Genomic DNA, 22,472 nt, shown 5'->3' with positions numbered 1-22,472 from the left:
TTTAATAATCTAGTTCATCATCTCCAGTTAATCTACTGTAATAATAGGTTATATGTAGCACCCATGGATAAGCTACAATTAGGCTACAATGACTGGTCTGGTCCTGTTGAGAAGTTATCTCAAAATAATGAGATAGTATCTCATTATAATGAGATAGTATCTCAAAATAATGAGATACTATCTCAAAATAATGAGATAGCCTATCTCAAAATAACGAGATACTATGTCAAAATAACGAGATACTATGTCAAAATAACGAGATACTATGTCAAAATAACGAGATACTATGTCAAAACAACGAGATACTATCTCAAAATAACGAGATACTATCTCAAAATAATGAGATACTATCTCAAAATAATGAGTTGTGACCTGCATTTTTTTCTTTTACGCGGCGGAAACGGGCTTCCATAAATGCGCCATTGAAACACTTTGGAAATAAAAGGAGTTGCAATAAATGAATCCAAAGTCATTGAAAGAGATAGGAACTTGGCCATTAGACCTATCCACCAGGGGGCGCTGTGGGGTCGCTCTGGGAAAATCTTGAGTAACTGCAAATAGCGGATCCGAAGTCAAACCCTAAACCGAGGATTCTGTGGTACAACAAATTGGTTCTATAAAATCTGGAATCTCTGGGATTGGACATTTTCAGAGACATTAACTTCCGGGTCCGCCCACAAAAACACGTCGGTCCAGTCCGTCGCAGAGAAGAAGAAACGTAATCCGTGGGTCTCTCTAAAATCTACGTACTCATCTGAATAGAAAAATTCGACCTGATTTTCAAGTTAAACTAAATGTTTTCATAACATGTACCATTCAAATAGATTTTTTGGCGGAAGCAAAAATAACATAAACTTCTGTTGTTCCCCACAAAAACACGTCTAGTCCATCCCAAAGAAGAATAAATGTCCTCCCGGTTACTCGAGTATCTACGTTTATATTGAAATTAACTTATATTACTTAAAATAACACTGAACATAATAACAGCCCAGATAATTCCACAGTGAAACGATTCAAGCAACGTGCAAGCTGCGTTGTTTCAGGGATAGAGGGGTCTATATTAATGACCATGGCAAGTGGCAACGATAATGTTGCATTAACTAACAAAATAAACATCATATACATTCACCGACTGAAGATTAACTAAAATAAAATGCTAATTTATTGCCGGTGTTACACCGAATTCTGCGACCCACTGAAGAGTGTGACCGGGGCGCTGTTGTATATTTTTTGCAATATGCACGAGTTTGAAGCGTAGACAGGCATGACGAAAACATAAATAAAACATAAGACCTCCCCCCAACCAATTACCTTTTAATTAAAGGTGCTAATAAATACATTTATTTTGATTTGATTAGCATTTTACAGACCCATACAATGATAGGGCGTTCAGTAGGCCTACGGTCCTTCACTGTTGCTTCTTTACCCATAAAAAACTTCCGTCAGTGTTAAATTGTGCTGATTTACCTTTGAGCATTTCCTGTTATAGGCTACTGTGTAAAACGCTGCTTAGAATTAATGTTAGTATCAAGAAAAGAAAGACCCACCGGTGGGGGGGGAGATCTTATGTTTTATTTACCTTTTTGTTATAATGCAAACGTGCATGTTGCAGAAAATGTGCAACAGCGCCCCCTGGGTTCACACTTTTCGGTGGGTCGCAGGATTCGGTTTAACACCGGAAATGTTTCATTTGAATTCCGAAACTATTGCCGCGTTTCCACTGCAGGGTGCGGAACGGATCGGATCGCAAAGGTGCGGTAGGGAGGGGGCGGTATAGCCCAGCTCAGTTCTGAGGTCGCGTTTCCACTGCCGACAGTACCCTTGGTGGTAGGCCGGATGTCGATCGCCGCGGCAGCTACGTAAACATCGTAAACAACGTCTTCCTCCCCAAGAATGCAGACGAAACGTCTCCACCTCCTTGTTCGCCCAAGCAAGCTTTTGACGCGACATGTTAATTGAAAAGAATAATACCTCGAGGCTACTGCTAATGCTTGTTCTGTCATTTAGGTTGGAGATCAAGGTGTTATACATAGGCTAGCTCTAAGTAGGGAGGCAGACAAATGAGGAGGAACATTTATATCTTGGCCCCTGCACTTCTGAAATGACCCCGACCGTGTTTTTTCCATTGCCATATTGTAACTGTTTTTTCTATTGCCATTTGTTAAGTGTTTTATTTATTGTCATAATAATTGTCACTATTATGAAATAAGGTTAAATATTTTTGATACTCAAAGAACATAGATGCGGCACTTTTATTCTGTGTATCGTAGGCCTTATTTAAAAAACAACAACACCCATTGACACACCGACGGCAGTCAACCATGCAAAGCGACAGCCAGCTCGTCAGGAGCAGTTAGGGTTAAGTGTCTTGCTCAGGGACACAGAAACACAGCTAGGAGGAGCTGGGGATCGAACTAGCAATTATTGGAGGACGAATTGAACCTTTTGATATAATGAATCAAGATTTTGGGGTTGGCTTTAGATAATCAGGTGATCCTGAACACCATTACTTAACAAACGCCCTAGATATTTCTATCTATATTAGATATTTAGACCAGGGTTAGATTTATAGACCAGGATTAATCTTTAGATCAGGGTTAGATCTGTAGACCAGGGTTAGAACCTTAGACAGGGCTAGATATTTAGACCAGGGTTAGATTTAAAGACCAGGATTAGATCTTTAGATCTGTAGACCAGGGTTAGAACCTTAGACAGGGTTAGATATTTAGGCAAGGTTAGATTTTTAGACCAGGATTAGATCTTTAGACCAGGGTTTGATCTGTAGACCAGGGTTAAACCCTTAGACAGGGTTAGATATTTAGACCAGGGTTAGATTTATAGACCAGGGCTAGTTCTTTAAACAGGGTTCAATCTTTAGACCAGGGATAGTTCAATAGAAAGGGTTATAGTTGGATCCTAAGACAGGGTTAGATATTTAGATCAGGGTTATAGACAGGGTTATAGTTAGATCTTAAGACAGTGTCAGATCTTTAGACCAGGGTTAGTTCTATAGACAGGGTTAGAGTTAGATCTTAAGACAGTGTTAGACCAAAATCATCTTCTCTCACCCAGATCCTGTCTGGACGACCTTGTATCCAAACCATCCAGAAGGATCGCCAGAATTTGTAGTCAACGTTTGCCAGGCTGGGGATTCCACGTTAAAGGCTTGGGACGACTGCAAGCCTGAAAAAAAATGAATTATCTGTGAGTGTGTGTGTGTGTGTGTTTGTAGTGTATGTATGTGTTTGAGTCTCCAGTGTGTGTGTGTTTGTCTGGATGAATTGTGTGCGTCTGAAGAGTCGGTGTATGTATTTGTGTGGGATGGGAGAAAGAGAAAAATAAACATTAATGTGTTAGAGAGAGAGAGAGAGAGAGAGAGAGAGAGAGAGAGAGAGAGAGAGAGAGAGAGGTTAGATGGAGCGTAAATGTGCGTGTGAGACTGTATCGGGTCAGTTAGAACTTTGCAGGATGTGTGATTTCCTCTAAATACAGACATCACAACACACAACGAGCCACACAAGACAAAAGTTCATGCATCATGAGCCCAAGAATCACATAGGCAACACAATAATCAACTAAAGTCTTAAGAATCAAGACAGAATAAGGACTAAAATGACAAAATAGCACACTGTTTAACGCGTCTTTGTTACCTGAGAAGCACACTACAAGAGTGATCATCCATTCCATCACGGTTGTATTTTCGCTCCCCAGACTGTGTGCCGGGAGAGAGAAGTGGAAGCTGTAGAGCGCAGAAGGCTGAGCGGTAGCTGGCGCTGGGCGGGCTCTTCAGAAGACTTATTATATCTCATAGCAGCCCACTTCCTCTTCCCAGCCCAGCCCCTGCTATGAGAAATAATAATTGACACTGCAGCTGAACTGGGTCCCTGGCCCCGCTCACAGCTACAGGCGATGTCAGAGAGCCTCCTATCTGATGCGAAGGGGACCTTGCAAGCAGAATTGTCCGGCCCTAATGTAAATACATTTAGGCCCCGTTCACACGAAGCCGAAACAGGCGAAACCGTTACGGTTTCGATCTATCCGGTTTCGAAGTATCTCCGTAAAGACGAAGCCAAGCGAAACCGAGTAGATCTGTAGAAACTTGTAGTACACATTCCAGGCCCATAAGGGGCGCCTCTTCTGGTACAGAAATCCAGAAGAAATGAAATAATAAGAAGAGGCGAGCATGCGCATAAAGGCTGCCCTTATGCGCATGCTCGCATGTGATTTCTGAGACTCCGCGGGCTTAAGAGCCATTGGCTAGGAGGTCGAGGGGTGGGGCGATGACGTCATGGTTTGCGGTTTCAGTCGGTTTCAGGCGTACACACGAATCCAAAACGAAACCGGGTAGATTTGAAACCACCTCCGAGGGTGGTTTCAGGCCCCGTTCACACGAAGCCGAAACGGGCGAAACCGTTACGGTTTCGATCTATCCGGTTTCGGAGTATCTCCGTAAAGACGAAGCCAAGCGAAACCGGGTAGATCTGTAGAAATGCTGTAGTACACATTCCAGGCCCATAAGGGGCGCTGCTTCTGGTACAGAAATCCAGAAGAAATGAGATAAGAAGAAGAGGCGAGCATGCGCATAAAGGCTGCCCTTATGCGCATGCTCGCATGTGATTTCTGAGGCTCCGCGGGCTTAAGAGCCATTGGCTAGGAGGTCGAGGGGTGGGGCGATGACGTCATGGTTTGCGGTTTCAGTCGGTTTCAGCCGTACACACGAATCCAAAACGAAACCGGGTAGATTTGAAACCACCTCCGAGGGTGGTTTCAGAAGTTTGCGGTTTCGGTCAGCGGATTCGCCGGCTTCGTGTGTACGGAAGGCCGAACTTTACAAGACCTTTGCGGTTTCGCCATGAAATCGGCTTCGTGTGAACGGGGCCTCAGAAGTTTGCGGTTTCGGTCAGCGGATTCGCCGGCTTCGTGTGTACGGAAGGCCGAACCGTACAAGACCTTTGCGGTTTCGCCATGAAATCGGCTTCGTGTGAACGGGGCCTAAGTCTGACCTCTAGCGTCTCTACGGTGGAACTACAGTTTTTAGAAGTTGGTCTACTACAACAATCGCTCTTTTGATCCATGCGTTCTTGTCGTATTGATTTCAATCAGGTTGTCGCCAACAGTGAGAATCACTTAGGTCGGACTTGGCCAACGAATTTGGCCAGTTGAATCCCAATTCACCTGTTAAAAAAAGAGGCTCAATTTATGTTGATGTGGAAATTAAAGGCATATTTGAAGGGATCCAGTAATATGCACTTTTTAATATGTTGTTGAAATTGGTTTTTACATCCTGACAGCAATAAATAACTTATGGGCAATGAAAAAGAAGCGAAAAAAAATCGAATTCTGTATCTGCTATAAACCTGTTAAAATGCTTACCAATCGGAGACACTGTACCCGAATCTAAAGAACCAATCACAAGCCTCCGCGTTCTCTCCCCTCTGTGTACGAGCCTGAGCCGCCCTGAGCGCGTTCACGGAGGGCAAAGAAAGCGTTGTGTGACATGCTGGCTCCATGCATGCAACATGAACCGGGGAGACCACGCTATTTTCACAATAATAAGTAATTTATTATATAATAAACATAACAATAAGAAGTGTGGTGCAAGTCAGTAAAAATGTAAGCAACCTAAAAGGTAATGTAAATATCAGTCCATGTGAATACAAAGGAAGCCAAAGGAAAACCAATGGTGGGAGGAGGGAGAAGCCACGTCTGCTCTCTGGGCAGGCTCTTTATACCGCCACCGGTCCATCCCACACCTGCCGACAATCTCCTAATCAGGAGGGAGAGAAACACAGGCACACACAGCAGGGGCGGGGTCAAAGACCCAACTGGGTCGTCACATCCCCCCCCTTAAAACAGAAGCCCACCTAAATGGGATTCTGTTCCAAAGAAACAACCACATAAAATAATCGATCAAAATAAAAACAATAACCAATCAATCCAAAACATCAAAACCCAACTACCACCAGTTATCTCCCCCCAAGACTCCTGTCCCACAGCAAAACCGGGCCCGGAAAAGCACTTTAAGAGGGACAGGGGAGGAGAGAAATAACCCCATGCCTATATGTATGAAACCAACCACCTACTCCATCAACTCCGGAGCGCGGGACAAAGCATCTGCCATAACGTTGTCCACGCCCCGTATGTGGCGAATCTGAATATTGTAGGGCTGCTGCAGGTGAGCGGCCCGCTCTCAGACACTCTTCCTCCGGTCTGCCAACAGTGACTCCATCTGGTCTGCCAGGAGAGTGTGCAGCTCCAGCTCCAACAAGTTGATCTCCACCACCTTCTCCTGGAGACACTCCACCAGGTTGTTGGTGTACTGGGTCATGGCCCTGTAGAAGCGGAGCCGCTTGTCCGAGGCGCTGCCCTCCAGGTTCTCCATGGAGCTCCTGGCGTTCTCCACATCCCCCTCCATCCTCCTCAGCTTCGCCTGCCGCGCTCGGTGCACCTCCTTCAGCGACTCCAGCTTTCCCTCAAGCCTCCGTTTCAGGCCTCCGACAGGCGGCAGGCTCTCTGGGTAGTTGAAGCCGGCCTTCTTCTGCCTGTGTTGGTTTCTCCTCCGGCTTCTGCTGCTGCTGCTGTAGTTGCTGGCTTCACTGCCTGAAGGACTCTGTTCACCTGGACGTCTTTTGAGTCCCTTGAAAATCTGAGTCTCCTCCCAAAGTTTCTGCTCCTCTTCCTCAGAGTCAGATTTACTCTCATCGCTGCTTCCTAGTTTCTGCTCAGTAGAATGTCTGCCGTCAAGAGCATCTTCTCCTTCGCTCTGATCCGACTTTGGTGGCGTCGTTTCTCACTTTGAACTGCACGATATACCGCGGCCTTGTGAACTTTGAGACGGCTCGATGGTCACTATTGGTAGTGCTGGCCCACTTGGCCAGACACGATCTCCTGCCAATTTGTTGCCCAAAATGATATGCACTCCCAGTACAGGCAACGCAGGGCACACGCCGACAACAACATTCCCCTTCACCAGATCAGAACTTAGTTCGATATGGTGGAGGGGAACAGACATAGTCTGCACTCCCATGCCTCGAATTAGCACAACATTCCCCGTGCTCGACTGCCCTGAGAATGGCAAAACGGACTCAACAACAAAAGTTTCAGTAGCACCAGTATCCCGCAAAATCTTTACCGGCCTCTTCTCTGAACTACCTACAAGTGAAACAAATCCGTCCGTAATAAACGGTCCGTAGCCTTCACCTACGTGCCCGATGGCGGATTCAGAAAAACACTGACCTTCCCCAGGAAGATCCAACACCCCACAGCCTGAACCCTCTTTCGAGGCAGTACCCTCCGTAGGGTCTTTGTTCACCTGCTCAACGTTGGGTGTGGGGTTTGACTGCCGAACATTCGCCACGCATCCAACCCCATTAGCGGAGGATGGCCCGCTGAAATTTGACTTGGTTGGAAGTCTATTCCGTAGTGACGGACAGTACCTCTTCCAATGACCACTTTCATCACAATAATGGCACCTTTCATTGTCAGCCTTATTCCTGTATGAGGAATCCTGTCTAAACACAGCCTGACCACTATCTTTCCCATTGTACCGAGTGGTCCGACGCTCATCCCGATCATGAATGACAGGTCTATGAGTTAAAGCATACTCGTCCAAGAGTACGGCAGCCTCCGCGGCCGTCTTAACCTTGTGCTCATTTATAAAGGCAGCCAGATGCTCTGGTACAATGTTTTTAAACTGCTCCAATACCACCAAATCACTCAGTTGTTCCAAGGTTACTACATTGACTGCGGAACACCATCGGTTAAAATAACCAACAAGGTCTCTGGCCACCTCAGAGTATGTTTGCCGGTCACCTTTTCTCTAATTTCTAAAATGCTGTCTGTAAAACTCTGGCACTTGTTCGTAAGCCCGCAATACTGCTGCCTTCACCTACTTGTAACACCTACGCTCAACCACTGACAACGCCACATATGCGTCTTGGGCGCGCCCCTCGAGAACTGCTTGTAGAAGCAAAGTGCGCTCCGCATCATCCCACTCCAGCTGATCGGCAATCCCCTCAAAGAGGGAGAAGAAAATGTCTGGGTCTCGGTCGTGGTAAAAACCTAATCATATTAGAGAGGTTTCCCTCTGCGCCCGATCTTGACTCCCCAGCTTCAGTACCCCGCATTTTCCCCTCTGCAATTAATCTAAACTTCTCTCTCTGAAGTTCAGACTCGGTTCTCAGTCTCTCGATTTCCAAAGCAAGACGCCTCCGCTCTAAATCAGCTTCACGGTCTAGATGCCTCTGCTCCGCCTCGAAACGCCTGAGCGCCATTTTTTGTTCGAAACTCAAATCCTTGTCCCCAGAACGCGAATCTTCATCCGAGTCGTTTGGTGTAGAGGGCTCAGTCTGAGTTCTTATAATAGACTTCTCTACCAAACCCGATCTTATCAATTCCTGTAGTTCCTCTTTTCCTAAATCTTTCCGCAGACCCTCCAATCCATAATGCTCAGCCACCTCCCACAATTGTCGCTTGGTACACTTATAAACTTTAGCCTCCGATGGGGCCTCAACAAAAGCTTCCATGTCCCTTTTAAGCAATGCTTGTCAAATGTTTACCAAACAAATGCTTATGTTGCTCTAAACTGGATGAAAGAACAAAGCTACAGCGCACCGAACAGCCAACCAATTGAACACAGGTGTAATAAATTTCCCACCAGACCGGAGCAGCCCCGCATCTAACTGTAGAACACAGCCCTACCTACTTCTAAGCTAGTCTTCGGTGTGCCCATAGCAATTTGGTTACAAGCAACCCCAGCTCGTCCGACACACCAAAAATAACAAACAAAAACAACAAAGGCAAAACAATAAACAGCGGTAAGCGCTCTACTCCTAACGCGAGGACTATCAGTTGCTCCAGCAGATCTAATCTACCAGCCTTCCATGGTAACCGCGACACCTGCACCCAATTGAAGCTACACCTAGCCTCCTAATTGGCTCTGCTCCTCCCCAGCAAATCAAACAAAGCAATCCATATCAACCAAATAACCAATTCATCCAAAATCTCAATTTATCATTTAACCAACTCAACTAATTTAGCGCGGGTCTCCCCCAATTCCATTTAATGCCACTGTCCAGGCAATTCCTACCCGTCAGTACAAACAAAATGCCAATTTGACAAATTGCCAATCCAAAACAAGTGGAGGAAAACTTTCTTTACCTTACCCACTTCCAGAAACAGATCCCGGACGAGCCCCCATATGTGACATGCTGGCTCCATGCATGCAACATGAACCGGGGAGACCACGCTATTTTCACAATAATAAGTAATTTATTATATAATAAACATAACAATAAGAAGTGTGGTGCAAGTCAGTATAAATGTAAGTAACCAAAAAGGTAATGTAAATATCAGTCCATGTGAATACAAAGGAAGCCAAAGGAAAACCAATGCTGGGAGGAGGGAGAAGCCACGTCTGCTCTCTGGGCAGGCTCTTTATACCGCCACCGGTCCATCCCACACCTGCCGACAATCTCCTAATCAGGAGGGAGAGAAACGATAGTTATGTTATTATAATAACATAACTATCTATGAAAATTCAAACTATGCACCTATCAGCGTGGGCACCGCCAACATTTCCCACGGTATCGTGTATATAGCGCGGTGAATACCGTCGCTCATCCTCCACGCTTTTCTTTCAGCATTTGGGGGGTACAGCAGGTGGGAAACTAGACGGCTACGCCTACAATCATAGAACTAGAGTTATAATAACATAACTATCGTTCTATTTCATGTAGGCTACGCCGTCTAGGCTTCGCCTTATGGGCTAAGGTGAAGCTGCGAGCGGAGCCCGATCATGTACTCCTGCTGGACCCCAGTCAAAACGACCTAAGTCACCAGAACACATTAAGACTCAAAAAAAGCCAAGGAAGTGTAAAACACAACAGCTTAATAAAAAACTAATTCCTCCTAGATCAAGCAAGGCAATGATCAAGGGAGAAAAAAGTGAGTCTGTAAAGACTCCGGCTCTAATCCGTGCTTCATGGAACCCATGAAAAGGAAAAGAAAAACCAGAGCAACACGGTTTCCATTAGGTCCGCTACTACCGGGGGCGGAGCCACAGAATCCGGCTCTCCAATAAGGGGACTCTCTCGGCCGTTTTTAGAAGAAAAAACGGCGGGAGTGCCACACTGGCAGTGCCACCTGACAATTGGCAAGCCAATAGAAAAACCTCCCTAGCCTGTTTTTCATTTGAAAAAAGGTTGGAGAGTGAGACTGGTAATCAAGTCCAACTCGCCAGCCGGCGAGAGGAAATCCAACCACGCCGCTTTAAAGAACATGTCTATATTCTTAAGCCGTAAAAGGGGTCCCGGACTCTAGCACAGAGTTGCTAGGTAGAAGAGAATCCTCTTTTCCTGACGCCTGAGCGGTTCCAACGCCGTCTCCACACACTTCGAGAAGGTGCGCGGAGCCAGGGAAAAGCCGAACGGCAGACACTGGTACTCGTATGCCATCCATAAAGGCAAAGCGGAGAAACTTCCTGTGCGCCTGCCGAACAGGGACGTGGAAGTAATCATCCTTGAGATCCAGTGATGTGAACCAATCGCCCTCTCTCACACACCGGAACAATCCGACAGTGAGCATTCTGAACTTCCTCGTGGCAACGGATCTGTTGAACACGCAAAGATCCAGAATAGGTATCTTTTCCCCTGGCTTCTTGGAAACAAGGAAGTAGCGGGAATAAAACCCTAGGTGAGACTCGTGGGGGGGAACGACAGTGATGGCCCCCTTTACCAAGAGACGTGTCACCTCTGCTGCCAGAGCCCTGCTCGCAGCCGGGTCCCGTAGCGTGGTCTCCACCAACCCCATAAAGGGTGGGGGACGACGCTTGAACTGTATGGGATGGCCCCATCTCAACGTGGTGTCCAACCACGATGGCAGAACGCACCGCTCTTGCCAACAACGCATAGCGGTCGGGAGAGAGGGCGAGCCGACAGCTGAGGAAGATCCGTCCAGGAATAACCCGTATTCCTCTGCCCCTACTGCCTCCACACTGCGTGTGAGCCAAGGGGGGCTTCCCATGAACGGGGAGGAGGCTCAGCGAGCGTAGGAGACGTACCAGATCCAGCCGCTGTAAAAACAACGAGCTGTCTAGACGTCGCGCTCGTGCCCGCTGAACAGGGAGCTAGCTGTCCGGCCGCCGCACCTGTGCGCATGCGCTGTCCGCAGGCTGTAGCCACAGCGCGCGGACCCGTCTCCTCACCTATAATGTGGGGAACTGGGAGACCGGTACAAGCGGCCGTATCCACGGGCTCGTGCAACGAGTCTCTGATCCGTCCACGAGGCTCCAAGGGACGCCGCTTCTTAGAAGCAGGTGAACCAGAGGCCATGTGAACACGCCGTCCGACGGTCGCCACCCTACAGCCACAGGGCTGAGAGGGGGGAAGAGGCAACATGGAGGAACGCACCACAAGCGTAGGACCTAGGTGGCCTGAGGAATATCGCTCTTAGGTACCATGTACCGCTGTTCGGCCGAACGGTCTTTACTTTTTCTTTAATAGGGAAAGAAAAAGTAGGAGCAAGCTTCCGGAACTTACCGGTCCGTGGCGCTGCTCTACCCGTCTGCGGCGGCTGCTGCGGCACCGGGGGCTGGAGTCGGAGGCGGCCCCCTGGAACGCTGGGACCCGGCCCGGACCCCGTCTCCTCCCAGCCTGGGAGGAGCCCGTGAGAATCGCCCCGAACCGGGAACGATTCTCACTGAATGACTGCTGGTGCGCGAGCACCTCGGAGAACCGGGGACCAAATAGGCCATCAGGCGCTAGTGGAACCCTGGACGAGGCTGGCCCGCTCTCGTTCCTGCACCGCAGTGTGGGAGAGCCATATGACCCCTTGAATCATGGTAGCCCACGCCATATGCCGGCCGGCCGAAATGGCTATCGGCTGGCATAGCTGGAGGATGGCGCTGGAAAAAAGCGGGAAACCGCCAGCCATCTCGCGGCTTCCTCCGGGCCGTAGGCCTCCCTGCCAGCGAGGAGACCATGGCAGAGGAGAGCAGGGCGATGTTGTTGACCGCCGCCGCGGATTGTCGGCCTAACGTCCCGTCAATCTGCTTCTGGAGGCGGTCCGGGGGGCAGCGGGCTTTTCGTTAGGGCGCAATCCGGCGCCCGGACAGAGAAGCGCTGCCAGTGGAGGCTCCAGGCGAGGGATCCCCCTCGCTTACCGGAGCCTTCAGGGTAGAAGGGTCCCCACCTGCAGCAGTGCTGCACAGGCGGGGAACAAGGGGTAACCCGCCGGGAAGCAGATCGGGGTGCGAAAGCACTCGCCCTGCATATCGTCAGATACGGGGGCGAGAGGCGGGCCGGCATGGTAAACCCTTGATGGCCGCCGCCTATCACCCATGATCCTCCCTGCGACGGTGGCGGTTGTAACCCGAGAGCGGGAAAACCGGACGCCGAGTCGCCGTCCATGGAGGGCGTCGTCGTCGGCGTCGATGATGCCATCGCGGTCAGGTCCACCGCAGGGGAAAAGAAGAGATGCCTGGAGAGGATCCCCTCTCAGGCAGCTCCCGGCAGGCGACACAGGAGACGGGGGCCGCCATAGCAGCCTCGGCGTGGTCGGTGCCGAGGCACACAGAGCACGCCAAGTGCCCGTCACCCGGTGCCAGGGAGGCGGGACAGGAGGCGCATAGGAGTCCTGAAAAGGACCTAGCTCCAGGAGCGCTCTCAGGTGGCCCTGAAAAGGGGCCGTTTGTCCGCGGCCTCGCCCGAGCCGCTGCCACCGGCTCGGGAGATCCGTGTTTAAGTCTTCATCTTCTTCTTAATAGTAGTTCTCAATTTCTCGCTGATAAGCACAAGTGCTGAAAGAAAAGGGAGGATGAGCGACGGTATTCACCGCGCTATATTCACGATACCGTGGGAAATGTGGGCGGTGCCCACGCTGATAGGTGCATAGTTTGAATTTTCAGCACGCGCCAGCGCGCACGGGACAACCGCGCGCACGGGACAAGCCCATAAGGCGAAGCCTAGACGGCGTAGCCTACATGAAATAGAACACAGGCACACACAGCAGGGGCGGGGTCAAAGACCCAACTGGGTCGTCATAGTTGTTGTCATAATAGTTCATGACAGTGGACTAGTGAGCCTACAACGTTTACACAATGGAAGAGAAACAACTGAAGTTACCACTGCCACCGTTACTTGCCCCGGTTCATCCTTTTAAAAAGGCAAGAAATAGAAAGACAGATACTGAAAAGGCGGCAACAAAAAAGAAGTTGGAGACTGCTCGAGGAAAAACGAGAATAAATATTGGATTAGCTTTTCAGCGATGGCGACAGCTGAGGGAGTTGAATGGCCTGAAAAGTGACGCAATGGTTGCCGTTGAAGTAACCCGTAAGCAGCAGCAGCGCTCGTGCACGGCTCTGTGTCGAGGGGTGGGGGCAGGGAGTCCTGAAGGGTGGGGGAGGAGTTAAACGGAACTCCGAAGAGAAGCTAATTTCAAATCATGCTAGCTCTCTCACATCGTACAGTATAGCTTTAACTGCCCCCAGTAGTCTTTCTTACATGTGAAGTCTGCATTTTATTTTCTTATGGTGCATATTGTGTGCTTAATAACCAGCTATAAATTATTTCATTTCGATTAAAATAATATGGTATCCGTCTTCACGTAGAGTCAGTAATCGTCGTCTGTGGCATGTTGCTTTAAAGGTTGCCGCAAAGGTTTCTCAGGAGTAACCTATGTTTCTGACACCATTGTAAATCATTTTAGGTAATGCATGAAAACAAGTTCCCACATGGTTTCTGGCCGCCATTTTGTTTGTTTTTAGTTACTGCAGTTGCAATAAGCAGAATCCACACAAGCTGAATGCAGCTTGTGGCAACCCGCCCCCCACCAGGGGGCGGGTGGTAGAGGGCGTGTACCGCCGCCACCCACGTGCCAGGGACAGGGAGCGCTCTCCAGCTGATCCTGATCAGCTGGATGGGAAACACCCGGCGAGGGGAACGCGTGGAGGGGTTAAAGCCGAGTCGAGGACTCACTGGAGGAAGGCGACCCACCGACAACGCAGAAGGAGACGCACAACCCCACGACGGCTACGAGGCTCACGGAGACCCTTCAGAATAGTCTCTAGAGACACAATTGCATCCGCTTCTTATCTCGTTTTTAATAAACGCCGTGACCGGCTTTAAACTCGCCTCGAACGTGCCTACTTTCCGTGTCACCCAGCCTTCCAGCCAACCGGGTTGCCACATATGGTGGAGAAGGCAGGCACTCGGTACCCACTGCGACCCGCGGGGAAGTAGGCCGCCACCCTGCAGCGCCAACAGCAGATCCAGGGGCAGGTCGCGGACTCGGCGGAGAGCCTGGCCCTGCTCCGCGAAGCGGTTCTCCGCCTCACACAGCATGCCGTTCGCGACTCCCCGATCGCCGCTGTTGACATAAGTATGTATGATTGACTGTGATGTATTCTGTACTGTATATCTGTTCCACACCACAAGGGGGCGTTATCAGTTTGATAATAGATGTGATATGATTGGTGACGTCATGCCCCCTATAAATATGAATGTTCTGGACTTGATCATTCTCTTAGCCCGCTCCCAACATGAAGGCTGGAAGAGCAGTTTAGTTATTTACTATAAAATAAATATGCCTTAAGGCTGAAGACTAAAACTCGTCTCGTCTACTTTTCTGTTGTTGCACTGTTGGACTCCTGCTGTGTTTAGTAGTGCTCCTGCTAACAGGTTATGGGCCCAGTAACGACGACGATAGTTGCAACAATGGAAAGTGGCGGCAAACGTTAGCTAGTCAGCAAAAGTGTGTTAGCTAGTTAGCGCGGTAAAACCGGGAAGCTAACAAAGCTGAGGAGAATGGCACATCAAAAGGCAAAGTGGCCGATGTTTGACGGTAGGGCCGAAGAATATGAGCTCTGGGAAGAATGGATGCTGTGCTGTATGCACCGTGTCAAGTTAAAAGAGACTATTCTGAACGAGCCTGGTGGACCGCTGACGGCTGAGGAACGAGCCAAGGATGAGGAGCTGAATGCTGATGCTTACTGTTCGTTGGCGCCATTGCTGGATAACGTGAGCTTGGGACTGATATTCAGAGACTGTAAAAATAAGGGACGCGAGAGTCTGCAAGTGTTGAGAGAGCACTACATTGGCAAAGGAAGGCCACGGATTGTTTCGTTATACATAACGTTAACCTCGCTGAAGAAAGCGGACACTGAGACTGTGACAGAGTACATTATCCGGGCGGAGCAGATCTTCACAGCGCTCAGAGGTGCAGGCGAGGCACCGAGTGAGGGGTTGATGATGGCTATGATTATGCGGGGACTTCCAGAGAACTACAAGCCGTTTACGCTGATGGTAACCCACGGTTCAGAGATGAAACTGGCGGAGTTCAAGGCTAAGCTGCGAAACTTCGAGGCGTCGGAGGATGCTGAGCCAGTAGCCGAGATGGCGGGAGAAAGGGTGCTGAAGGCTCGCGCAGCACTGAAGAAAAAGAACAGCGGATCTTCGACAGAGATGGCGTGTTGGCGGTGTGGTGAAAGGGGACATCGAAAAGATGAGTGCACAAGAAAAGTTTGGTGCGGTTCCTGCAAAAGTACAAGCCACAGCGACAACGCCTGCAGGAAGAAAGAGCGTGCACAAAGCTCCAGGTGTGCTCGCGCTGAAGATCACGGCGGTGGTGGCGGCGGCAGCAGCGGTGGTAGCAGTGGCGGTCGGGCAGCGAATGGTGGACGGATCGAGGCGCGGGGACCCGCGAGAGTCGACTTCACATTCCGGGCAGAGACCGAGGACACCTGCAAGCCAGCGCAGCAACGGCAGATTGAGGGAAAAGGGCTGATCGTCGACACTGGCGCGACATCCCACATGCTGAACGACAGGAGCCGGTTCAAGTCCTTCGACAGCACATTCAAGCCGGAGAGCCACAGCATGGAGCTGGCCGACGGGAGGCGGACATTCGGGTTGGCGGAAGGCAGAGGAGACGCACAGGTGTGTCTCACCGACAGCGACGGACGAACGTGTACAGTGACTCTCAAGAACGCCCTGTACATCCCTTCGTTCCCACAAGAACTCTTCTCCGTGAAGTGTGCCACTGCACACGGTGCCAAGGTACTCTTCGAGGAAGGTAACGATGTTCTTGTAGCGCCTGATGGTGCAAGGTTTAGCATTCAAGTGTGTGACAGAATGTACTACTTGCAACCAAGTGTGATGACAATGATATGTGCAATGTTAGCCATGATATTCAAACCTGGCATGAAATTATGGGGCATTGTAACTATGAAGACATACTGAAACTGCAGGATGTAACCCTAGGCATGCACATTAAGGGTGCAAAACGTAAGCCTGAAAAGGAATGTCATGTGTGCATAGGGGGGAGTTTACTCGGACGAGAAACAGAAATGCAACAGACAAGGTGAAAACACCACTGGAGTTGGTAAACACTGATCTAGCTGGTCCAGTGACCAATGGTTCAATCGAGGGTTACAGGTACATGCAATCTTTCACAGATGTGTACACAGGAGTAGTATTCACATACTTCCTCAAAGCAAAGAGTGATGCCGTACTGGCTACTGAAAAAGTTCTTGGCTGACATAGCGCCTTATGGCAGTGTGAAATGCATCCGGTCAGACAACGGGACCGAGTTCACAAGCAGAGAGTTTAAGACACTCCTGCGAAAGAACAAGATCAGACAAGAGACGTCCTGTCCTTACTCCCCACACCAGAATGGGATAGCTGAGAGGGAAGGGCGCACTCTCTTTGAGATGGCAAGGTGTAAGCTCATTGACAGCAACTTACCTAAGAGTCTATGGCATTACGCCGTTCAGGAAGCAGCATACACCAGAAACCGATGCTTTAACAAGCACATAGGCACAACACCATGCACAGCACTGACAGGGAAGAAGTGTGATCTAGCCAAGATGCACAAATTCGGGTCAGAGTGTTATTGCGTACATACAAGACAAGGGTAAACTAGATCCCAGGTGTGAGAAGGGTCTTTTCGTAGGGCACGACAAAGGCAGCCCAGCCTATCTAGTTTACTACCCCACCAAAGGTAAAGTGCAGAAGCACAGACTGGTCAAGTTTATCACTAAGACCACATGTGACAGCGAGACTCAGACTCAGGACTTAGGACTTGACACCATTGTAAATAGTGACAAGACCGACACACCACAGCCCAGTGCTCAGAGCACAGACGTACAGACTGACAGTCCACAATCCCCAGAGGATGATGGCGAGGAGCACCAAAGGGTGACGCCACAGGCCCCAAGCAGTGGGAGGTACCCCCACTAGAGAGCGTAAGCCCCCAAGTTATCTCTGTGATTATGCTACTAAGGATGATAGTGGTGATGATGATAGCACACCCAGTGTTGACTATTGCTACCGAGCAGTGTGCGGTGTTCCACTGACCTTTAAGCAGGCTATGACATCATCACAAGCAGGTAAATGGGAGAGGGCAATGGACGAGGAGATGCAGTCCTTAGAGGAGAACCAGACCTTTACCCTGATAAAATTACCAGAGGGCAGAAAGACAGTGGGAGGTAGGTGGGTGTACTCAATTAAAGAGGACGGTGATGGGTGTGAGCAGTACAAGGCCAGATTTGTGGCGAAGGGGTATAGCCAGAGAGAGGGGATAGATTATGGTGAGACATTCTCCCCCACGGCAAACATGACCAGTGTGCGTGTAGTCATGCAAAAGGCAGCACAAGAGAACTTGGTACTACACCAAATGGATGTAAAGACGGCGTATCTACACGCACCCATTGACCGAGAAATGTACATGGAACAACCTGAAGGTTATGAATTCCTATGAATATGTTCCAACTGTTGTTCATGAGGATAACCAGGGCACTATTGCACTTGTGAAGAACCCTGTGTGCAGACAAAGGTGCAAAACATGTTGACATCAAGTATCACTTCATAAGGTCAACCATTAAAGATGGGAAGATGACACTTGTTTATTGTCCAACAGATGAGATGGTAGCAGATGCTATGACCAAGCCTGTCTCAAAGGTTAAACTGAGGAAATTTTCAGGAGCCATGTTTGGTGTAAGCATCTAATGAATAGTAAATATGTTTTTGATTTAATTCTGTATTTGTTTATTCTGATTGTTAAAAGCTGTACAGGATACAGGTCACTCATAAGTGGGAGTGTTGACATAAGTATGTATGATTGACTGTGATGTATTCTGTACTGTATATCTGTTCCACACCCCAAGGGGGCGTTATCAGTTGATAATAGATGTGATATGATTGGTGACGTCATGCCCCCTATAAATATGAATGTTCTGGACTTGATCATTCTCTTAGCCCGCTCCCAACATGAAGGCTGGAAGAGCAGTTTAGTTATTTACTATAAAATAAATATGCCTTGAGGCTGAAGACTAAAACTCGTCTCGTCTACTTTTCTGTTGTTGCACTGTTGGACTCCTGCTGTGTTTAGTAGTGCTCCTGCTAACAGCCGCCCCGACCAGCAGGCTCACCAAGCTAGGTCCGGACTCGGAGGATGACGTGGAAGCCTCCCTGCACTGCTGCCCTGCTGGCTCCTCCTGTGACCAGGGGGCCGGAGGCTGTGCCCACCGGGGCCAGCCCAGTAGGCCCGCCCAACGCTGGGGACGCAGACCCCGTCCCCCTGGGACTCAGGCCCTGCCCGAAATGATGACCCTTAATCCAGAGGAATATGAATGTACGTGGGTATATGCTACCTCTTTTAGTGTGACAGCGAGTGATGCTGGTTTAAAATCTCACATCGCTTTAACTTTTGGTGAAATGGTCATTATTCCAATGTTAAAGTGTCTTCTCCAGGATCAGTTTGACTAAATCTAAAGACTGGGGATGACTTGAAGCGTTGATTGCCTCCTCCTTTTGAGCTCAGAGTTTGGTTTTCACGTCCATGCAAGTCCATTTTGTTTACAAGAACGTAAAGAAACCCAATCTTCTATCTGGATTTGACTCCTGGTCCCCCCCAAGACTGAGCTCCCCTCTGGCTCTGAGTACCGGAGCTCATGACCCTGAGGCCTCAGGGTCGGGTCCTGGTAGGGGTCCTTGATTGGTGGTGTCTAGGTCTGGTGGGGGTCCTGGATTGGTGGTGTCTAGGTCTGGTAGGGGTTCTGGATTGAGGGTGTTTTAGGTCTGGTAAGGGTTTAGTTCTGGGGCGGGTGTGTGTGTGGTGTGTGTGTGTGTGTGTGTGGTGTGTGTGTGTGTGTGTGTGTGTGTGCTGCGCGCAGCAGATCACAGATTCACCCTTGGCTCATCTTTTAGACTTTCCGGAGTTTAGTCTTTCATTGATTACCTTTTTTAATATCAAGAGTGAATTGAATTTGCCTATAAATGTTTTTGGTGTGTTGTGAGTCTTCGATGTAAAGGAGAAATTGTTAGTGTTAGTTTATGGGAGTTACGGGGTAATGAAGAAAGTGATCGGAGACTAACCGGTCACATGATATCCGTCACACTGTTGATTCTTGATTTAAATATACATTTTTTGAAGAATTTATAAAAGGTTGTTGCATTAATAAAGTTCTGAAATGCCTATAGCCTCAAATGTCATCCATTCGTTAAAAGATGGCTTCCTTGAATGATATTGACCAAGATGGTGTTCAAAACCCGCCCCTTTCTTTGACCTTTTCCAATCGCCACGAGGTCACAAAAAACCACGAATACACGCTGGTAGACGATGGTGTCGTGACAAAAGGATCGAGGATCGTGGCAAAATGCTCCGTGATCCACGACCAGAACTTTAACTGCTGCTCTTTCGTCATTTGCTTTAAAGGTGACATCATACCACCAGGAGTGAGTATGATTAGCTGTTACAAGCCGTTATGAAAATCTGCCTCTTCTGACCTCCCAAATGGGCGTGTCCACCTAGATGTATGCTAATGCTAGGGCTAATCATACTCACACCTGGTGTATAATATGCCATTTTTTAAATCGTATTGGCCCGGGACCAAATTAGTTGTCAATCAACATTCAAACAGGCCATAAAATATATATTTTTATTCCATTTATTAACACAACAAATGTATTAAATGCGGGGGATGATTTATTTTTAGTTAGTGTATTTACATTAGGCCAATTATTTGTTGACCTGTCCGGCCAAAAGGAACGAATGATAGTTCTACATGTAAAAAGAAATAGTTCATAATTACAATGGTATTCCAAAAGAGTTTTATCATAAAGGTGTAATCATTAGGTGTACAATGAACAAAATCATTGATAATATGGGATGTGGGGAGGGAATCATGGGACTGAAGCATTCAAATGAGCATCTTGGCATGGAAGGGTGGTCTGCCTGGTTCACGGTGCTTCTCCACCATCTCCGCCACCATCTCCGCCACCATTTCCACCTTCTCCACCTTCACCAGAAAGTGCCAGCTTCTTGAATCATCTGTTTGTATTGACTCTTGAAGAAGCCAGCCTGAAAACAGCAGACAGGATCAATCAAGTACCCATCAAGAGAGGACCTCGTGATGCCAACCCAATAACCCCCTATAATCCCTCAAAACGACTCAGAAGATGATTCATTCCCCGTCTCATTATCACAATGGATGATCATGGCCACTAGGGAGAAGTATTGTGTAAATACAACTGTATGACAAGCCATAACATAATCAACAATAATCTGCCCATAGTTAACCAACTTAATGTAAAAACTATAAATCAAATCTCCTTTGTATTCATAGTTGTATTTATGTAACAGTCGTTTTTGGAGCAGTTTATATTTACTAAGTAATTTAGCAGATCTCAAGTGAATTCGGATATTGGGCATTAAGAAGCAGGTAGGGGTTAAGACCTGTTGCTCAGGGAAGCCATGGTCATTTGGGATTATATCAAGTATCTTCCAGCTGGAAGTTGAACAACTTTCCAAGACTACTGTCCTGAACTCAAGCCCTTTCTGCTGGGATCGGCCCATCCACACAAAGTCTTGAGGTCACCTTATATAGAGCGGCCGTAATGATGGCCAGCAGGAGCAGTCCTCCGAAGGTGCCTCCAACGATCTCTTTAGTGAAGTTTGCTACCGGGTACACCTCCACCTCAGTGACGATCTGAGGAGTCACATGACTGCGTGAAGGTTCTGATCAGAGACCCTGGACTAGCAGGACTGAGTTGAGACCAGAGCGAGAGTTACCTTTCGGATGGGAGGGGTGTGTTTAGACTCTGCGGAAAAGAAAATGTATGTGTCCTCATCGTATTCCAGGGTGGCTGTGCTTATGAGGAGGAACTTAGCCGACTGAATACCGATCTGTAACAAAAAGCATAGACCAGTGAAATAGTAAGCTGGTTCGGGAATAGCCAAAATATAGGAAGGAAAAGTCTTTATGGAAACTATATCTTCTATATATATATCTTCTTCAAACCCTCACCGTTCTCCATGACGACCCTCTACCTTATTCAATCTCTCCCCGGTCTCCATGACAACCCTCCACCGTATTCAAACCCTCACCGGTCCCCAAGACGACCCTCTACCTTATTCAAACCATCCCTGGTCTCCGTGACAACCCTCTACCCTATCCAAACCCTCCCCCGGTCTCCATGACAACCCTCTACCTTATTCAAACCCTCCACGGTCTCCGTGACAACCCTCTACCCTATCCAAACCCTCCCCTCCGGTCTCTATGACAACCCTCTACCCTATCCAAACCCTCCACGGTCTCCGTGACAGGCTCCTCCCCCAACCTACCTGTGCGATCCACCCCAGAGCTGAGGTTGCCGTTGATGGTGAAGGTGCTGCTCTGTGCCCGACCCATGAACATGTTGCACCTGAACACCAGACAGCTCGCCACCGAGCAGTCCCTGACACACACATCACCAAACCACACATCAACACACAGAATAACACAAAACCATGCACAACACATTCACAATGCCATCTATCACAACCGCCACACAACAGAGCGTAAAACACACACAACCCATCATGTACAGAAACAACAACACTACCAGCGGCGACCTGCGGCCGCCACGGACAAACACACCCAAACCCGTTATTGACAGAACCAAAGACGCCAGCGCACAGGGACATCCTGGCCTATATTTACCACTGTGAGGCTCTGCTGAACCTCCGTCAGAAAGTCTGGACGGGCCGCCGGCTCCACGCCGTCTCGCCGGCACTCTGGAACCTAGAAACAGCTTCAGAGTCAGAGTCTCTCTAGGAACCACCTGCTCACCAGGGGGCCGACTTCAAGCTACTTCAACACAACACCACCTTCTAATGGATTTAACTTTGTTTGAGCCGCATGGTTGAGATGAAAACATGACGTCGTCATCAGGGGTGAACTGGCTGAGGGAGCAGCATTAACAAACCAACCACCACATCAAGGTTCAGAGGAGATAGAATCACTTTCTGAAACCCTTCAGGGATCACAGCAGCAAGTAATACACACAAAATAGATGCGTGTTGTGTGTGTGTGTATGTGTGTGTTTTTGAAGAGACTTTTTCTTTATAATTTTTATGACTATACTTACTTTTAAAGGTGAGTTTGACCTTTTATATTTATCAAGCTAAATAATGTCATTGTATATTGACATATATGGCGT

General features: G+C 48.5%; 1 protein-coding gene across 1 annotated transcript in view; it reads right to left on the bottom strand.

Annotated features, from left to right (window-relative positions):
* LOC115530934 (integrin alpha-M) overlaps positions 1-22,472 on the bottom strand; it is a gene marked incomplete in the record, with an annotated part of 56,632 nt that overhangs the window by 27,857 nt on the left and 6,303 nt on the right. Inside the window, 1 exon segment of the mRNA XM_030339784.1 lies at positions 3,069-3,174. Within this exon segment, the coding sequence (XP_030195644.1) occupies positions 3,069-3,174 (106 nt within the window).

The sequence above is a fragment of the Gadus morhua genome, chromosome 18, assembly GCF_902167405.1.
Source record: "Gadus morhua chromosome 18, gadMor3.0, whole genome shotgun sequence".
In the NCBI taxonomy this organism is placed as follows: Eukaryota; Metazoa; Chordata; class Actinopteri; order Gadiformes; family Gadidae; genus Gadus; species Gadus morhua.
The sequence above is the reverse complement of the archived record's forward strand: the minus strand, read 5'-3'. Positions and strand labels throughout refer to the sequence as shown.